Source organism: Quercus robur, chromosome 2 (assembly GCF_932294415.1).
Source record: "Quercus robur chromosome 2, dhQueRobu3.1, whole genome shotgun sequence".
In the NCBI taxonomy this organism is placed as follows: domain Eukaryota; kingdom Viridiplantae; phylum Streptophyta; class Magnoliopsida; order Fagales; family Fagaceae; genus Quercus; species Quercus robur.
Genome location: NC_065535.1, coordinates 71,729,227 through 71,734,618, shown reverse-complemented (window position 1 = coordinate 71,734,618; position 5,392 = coordinate 71,729,227). Strand labels below are relative to the sequence as shown.

Genomic DNA, 5,392 nt, shown 5'->3' with positions numbered 1-5,392 from the left:
AAAGATACAAACATCAGGCAAAGTCTAAATCAAAATTAAATTTTCAAAAGGGAATGAAGACCCCTCTCTTCCCAAAACAACAAAAAACTTGACATCAAAAATCAATGATAAGATGTGGTTATCCCCAATCGTTTCTTGAAATCTTTTCTCATTTCTGTGGAAATAAATTAGGTATGGATGACAAATATATACCCTTTTAACTATGCATGATTGATATGTTTCATCAACCCACTAATACCATAGTGTAGAAATGATTTTCTGTGAATCTGGGGAAACTAAAGAGTCAACCTGATGCTAGTGTACTGGTCCTACTGGATCGAATATGAGTTTCTTCTAGGACAGTGACAACTGACAACAGCCATTACTTTTTTTGGCTCCAAAATGAGTTTCTAGAACGTTTACAAGGCAAAGAATCGACCAACCATTGCTACAATATTTTCTCCAAAATGAGGTTTTAGAAAGTTTGAGGCCCATTTCTATTAATAAGTTCACATAATGTATTTTGTTTTTTTAGATAATTTTAATATATGGCATCCAATCTTGATAATATTTTTTTATTATCATTAGTTAGTTCAATAATGTATTAATTTATCAAAATTTTAATAACAAATAGTATAATAGATGAGTAGAAAATATCTCCCAAAAAAAAAAAAAAAAAAAGGCATACTTGTTTTTTCAAAGTAATTGGTTAATAGTCTTTCAAAGGTAATATATATATATATTTTGAGGGGATTCAAAGTTAATAGTTAAATTAACTAATGTACATGTTGTTTGATCAAGGTTAAGGTTTTTTCTTGAGGTTGTACTTCAATGTTATTTTAAAAATGGACAAAATTTAGCTACAAAATTAGTTGTAACCTTAGACTATAAATTTACTTAATATCTTTTTATTGGAGGTGAATTTTGACAAATCCACCATTAGATTACGTTTTTTTCTTATATCCTCCACGCTTGCAAAATTTCAAGAAAATTAAAGATCAATTGCTACGTTATCAATAATTTTTTTAAATTGCAAGTTTTTGTAATTTAAAATTATGTACAAAATATAAGCTTATAGATCATATAATAAATAATATTTGATTGACACAAAATTTAAGATGTGTATTAAGAGCGTAAAGAACATGCAATTCAACAGTTAGATTTTCAAAATATATTGTAATATTTATTTTATTGAGTAAGTTTGTAACTTTAAGTTATAACCAATTTTGTAACTAAACTTTGTCTTTTAAGAAATTAAAAAAAAAAAAAAAATTTGATTTAGGGTTCTATTCAAATTTTAACAGTTATGACTAACACGTAAATATGATCAAGGTTTTTTTTTTTGGTAAACCTATATGATCAAGTTTGACTCGTAAGTTACCAAATTTGAGGCCCCTGTCACGTCACGTGTCCCTAGAGTTAGCAAATATTAACATTTCTTATAAACTCATAGAATTTTCTTTAATTAAAATTTGGCTAAGCTGGCTAAGCTAGCTAAGCTGAGCCAATTTCACATCTTTGAATCTTGTAGAGCTGAGGGGTCAGGAATGAAAAATGCATGACTATTATTTATTACTTAGGTCCCTCTCTTTGTTTTTTTGTTATGGTCTCTGCCTCTCTGGCCAGTATTTATAATATAATACAAATATGTAAAGGAAAAGATCAACAACCATTTGGAGCATAACCTCACAAGCACCTTGTCACTTTCCTATACTTCTCTCTTATCATTTGGGGCATAAACTGATTCGATCATCTTCATCAAAGTTATGGGGATTGTAAGGACGGAGCAGAGCAGGAAGTTGGAGTTGGAGGAGCTCCGCCGCATGTTGGTGGCGTGTGCCGGCATACAGAGGAGGAAAGACCAAGAAGAGTTTAAAGGGGTTCGAGTGTCATCCAAAGAAAACAAAGATGATATACTAGAGAAGTTGGTATGTGTCACTAGTGGTGTTTCTTATTTAGGCCTTGCTATTGTGAACAAGCTCTTGCTTCGTGGCTACTCAGTTCGGATCATTGTGGAAAATGAAGGTAATTTTTGTTGTCAAACTTAAAGTTGGTTTTCCATTGTCTAATCAGAGTGTATCTTAATATAGTAATACAGACATGTCGTATGATACAACAACAATCAAGTCTTAATTCCAAAATTTCGAACTCAGTTATAAATCTTCACCATGTCTCTTTTGTTTTTGTCATTCCAATATATCATCACAAACTTGCAAATGATGTATAAAAATAAAAAATAGAAATGTTGAATGATGGGTTTAGATTCTTTGGCATGCATAGACCCATCCCAAAAGAATGAGTGTACTATTTGTTTCTTCAAACACTGCTTGGGCTTTTTTTTTGGGCCAAGTTTGATGGCAAGGCAAAGATATTATGGAATCAAATCCAAAGTGGTTTGTTCGTTTAGTTTTTGTTTTTTGTTTTTTTGTTTTCATGTTATCCCGGCAGGCTAAAACAGCATGATCTAATATAAAATTCGATTCTGTCCTTTGAGGAATTATCTGCAGATTTTAGAGTAACATTTAAAAAAATATATATAATATGCTTTTTTTGATGAATTCCTTTTGTTTTTTTGTTTTGTTTTTTTTTTTTTGTTTATTTGATCTTTTTAGTATTGTTCATTTGTTCTTTACTGCATACCATAGAGTCATGGCTCCTGTAGAGTCGAGGCTCAATTTTCTTTTTCTGGATTGCCACTTTGCCAGAGGAATCAAATAATATTAAAAAAATACATATATAGATATATTTTTTTAATAAAGAGAATTTGTTTAGTAAAGCTTACATATTCGATTGGCTAAAAAATGCAGAAGATATAAATATGTTAAGAGAAATGGAAACGTCAGGAGAGATGAGGACAATTAGCAACAATGTATCAGCAGTAATGGCAAAGTTGACTGAGGTTGAAAGCTTAGCAGAAGCATTCCAAGGCTGTCGTGGCGTTTTTCACACCTCTTCCTTTACCGACCCTGCTGGCCTTTCTGGCTATTCAGTGAGCCTAGCTACTCTTATTTATTCTTCAGTTCTCTCTCTCTCTCCTAGTACTTTCTCATTGCATTTAATAGTTGATATGGTCTTGGGTGCACCTAACAATCAAATTAGATTTTTTTTTTTTTTGAAAGAGTTTCAACCTATTGCCCGCTCCTGACTCTTTATCATTAGATTAAAACACCAATGTGTTTTGATCGCTTTTTAGTGTAGCGGGAATTGGATCTTAAATTTTTTATTCAATCGTTAGAGATTTAACCATTAGAATTTGGTAGTCATTATCATTACTTGCACTATTGATCATAAATGAATGTCAATGGTGTCCATTTTCAAGTTCATCGGATAAGAGGAGTAGGTGCATAATGTGCATTGCTTTGACATGATGTTACGCTCAAAATAAAGTAACTCATTATCAGATATATGTATCTTTCAGCCGCGATGTTCTTGTATTAATTACATGGACCTCCACTTAGAGGTGCCAATAATCAAGGGCCTTTTAGCGGCTTACCCTACATTAGCTGAACTGAAAATGATTCTACAACCTGATCATGCTATTTTTCTTAATTAGCATTTATACTGCAACAACAAGAACGGTCGCCCACTCTTGATGTGCTTCATACGTCTATTATCGACATAGAAGATTTCAATGGCTCTGCCCAAAAAATTTGCAGTATGGATGTCTCAATTAGGCCCATAAATTTGTATCAGTGGTAATAACTCACCACGACACCGACCATCTTGAATTTGTGTCTATTTTGGACCCAACGCAACCTCCAAGGGACCACGCAATTATTATTGCTTTATGTCAATTATAATTGCTCACAACCTATACAATATCAAGTTGCATATACAAATATTTTTCTTTATATTTTTACAATTGAAAAAAAAAAGTTGTAGTAAGTTTCAATTAACTCTTGGTAAAATTTTTGATGATTGAATAAGAGATCTAGTTCAGCAAATCCCTATTTTGATCTCCAAAACTAAAATAATGTTAGGTCAAAAAGTAATTTTGCACATGCAAATACATTAGTATTTTATAGTAATTATGTGATTTAGGTAATCTATTGAGTTGTTCTTCACTACCTACTTATGGGTTCTGACATGCTTTTTATATGTAGAAATCCATGGCTGAAATAGAAGTGAAGGCCAATGAGAATGTGATGAATGCATGTGCAAGAACACCGTCAGTAAGGAAATGCGTGCTCACATCCTCACTTGTTGCATGCTTGTGGCGTGACAACGCCCAAAATGATGTCTCCTCTGTTATCAACCATGACTGCTGGAGTGATGAAACACTATGCACTGACAAAAAGGTAATACATTTGGCATGAATGATCAAACCCAATTACGTTTTCTGGGCGATCCAAGCAATAATTGTACCGAAGTATTGCACTAGACATAGCTTAGGACAAAATTTAGATACAATTTCTTAGTTACAGTATTTTAGTTTCCCAATTAAATTCAAACACAAAGCTGAAAATGTACAGAAGTATTGCGCTAGACAACATAATTTTGATTTTCTTAAACATGACAGCTATGGTATGCCTTGGGCAAGCTGAGGGCAGAGAAGGTTGCATGGACAATAGCCAAGGAGAACGGGTTAAAACTGGCCACCTTATGTCCAGGACTCATTACAGGTCCCAATTTTTGTCGAAGAAATCCAACAGCAACAATTGCTTATCTTAAAGGTATTGTTTTCATTCTTCATCCATTGAAAAAACTCATTAATAGATTTATTTACCACACTTCTTTTGTTGGAGCAAAACACACCCTTTTAACTAGGTTGTCGATGTCAAAACAGGAGCTCAAGAGATGTATTCAAATGGAATACTAGCAATTGTTGATGTTGACAGATTGGCTGGGGCACAAGTATGTGTTTTTGAGGAAATGGACAAGAATGCACATGGCAGATACCTTTGCTTTGACAATGTTATTGGGAGGGATGAAGCTGAGAACATAGCAAGGGAAACAGGAATGCCTATAAACAAGATTTGTGGAAATGGGGACATTGAAGCTCGGTTTGAGTTGTCTAATAAGAAGCTTTGTTGTCTTATGTCAAGAACACTCCGGAGTTGTTACAGTGAATGTTAAAGAATTTTATTAGACCGCGTATTATATGCTCCTTTTGAGTTAGATTATACATAATATTGGACGGCATGTTCAATTAGAGAAAATGAAAGTAGAGGAAAGTTTCCGGAGAAAGTTGCTCTCAGTTTATGTTTTGATAAAATTAGTCTTTCCATTTGAGTTTCAATGATCTTAAAATTCAGTTTATATTTAAGCATACCTTTTAGTCTCCTGGTAAACGACTCCACTGCAATAAAAACGAATTACGGACAATCAATTTTGCCAAACAAACTATAGGAAATGACTCATTTTCATTTCAAAACCAATATTTTAAATAAATAAAAGGGTAAACTACATATTT

At 32.9% G+C, this 5,392-nt stretch overlaps 1 protein-coding gene across 2 annotated transcripts; it reads left to right on the top strand.

The window, feature by feature from the left end:
* The first annotated feature begins 1,602 nt into the window (after positions 1-1,602).
* Positions 1,603-5,166, top strand: LOC126714867 (cinnamoyl-CoA reductase-like SNL6). 2 transcript variants are annotated; one of them, XM_050415262.1, is made up of 5 exons: positions 1,603-2,004; positions 2,787-2,998; positions 4,083-4,277; positions 4,499-4,652; positions 4,766-5,166. In XM_050415262.1, the coding sequence occupies exons 1-5, from the start codon at positions 1,746-1,748 to the stop codon at positions 5,053-5,055; spliced, it is 1,110 nt and encodes a 369-aa protein (XP_050271219.1). In that variant the 5' UTR covers positions 1,603-1,745; the 3' UTR covers positions 5,056-5,166. The 2 variants fall into 2 exon arrangements, with proteins under 2 accessions (XP_050271219.1, XP_050271220.1); XM_050415263.1 differs by having other exon boundaries at positions 1,606-2,004; positions 2,787-2,968.
* The last annotated feature ends 226 nt before the right edge of the window (positions 5,167-5,392 follow it).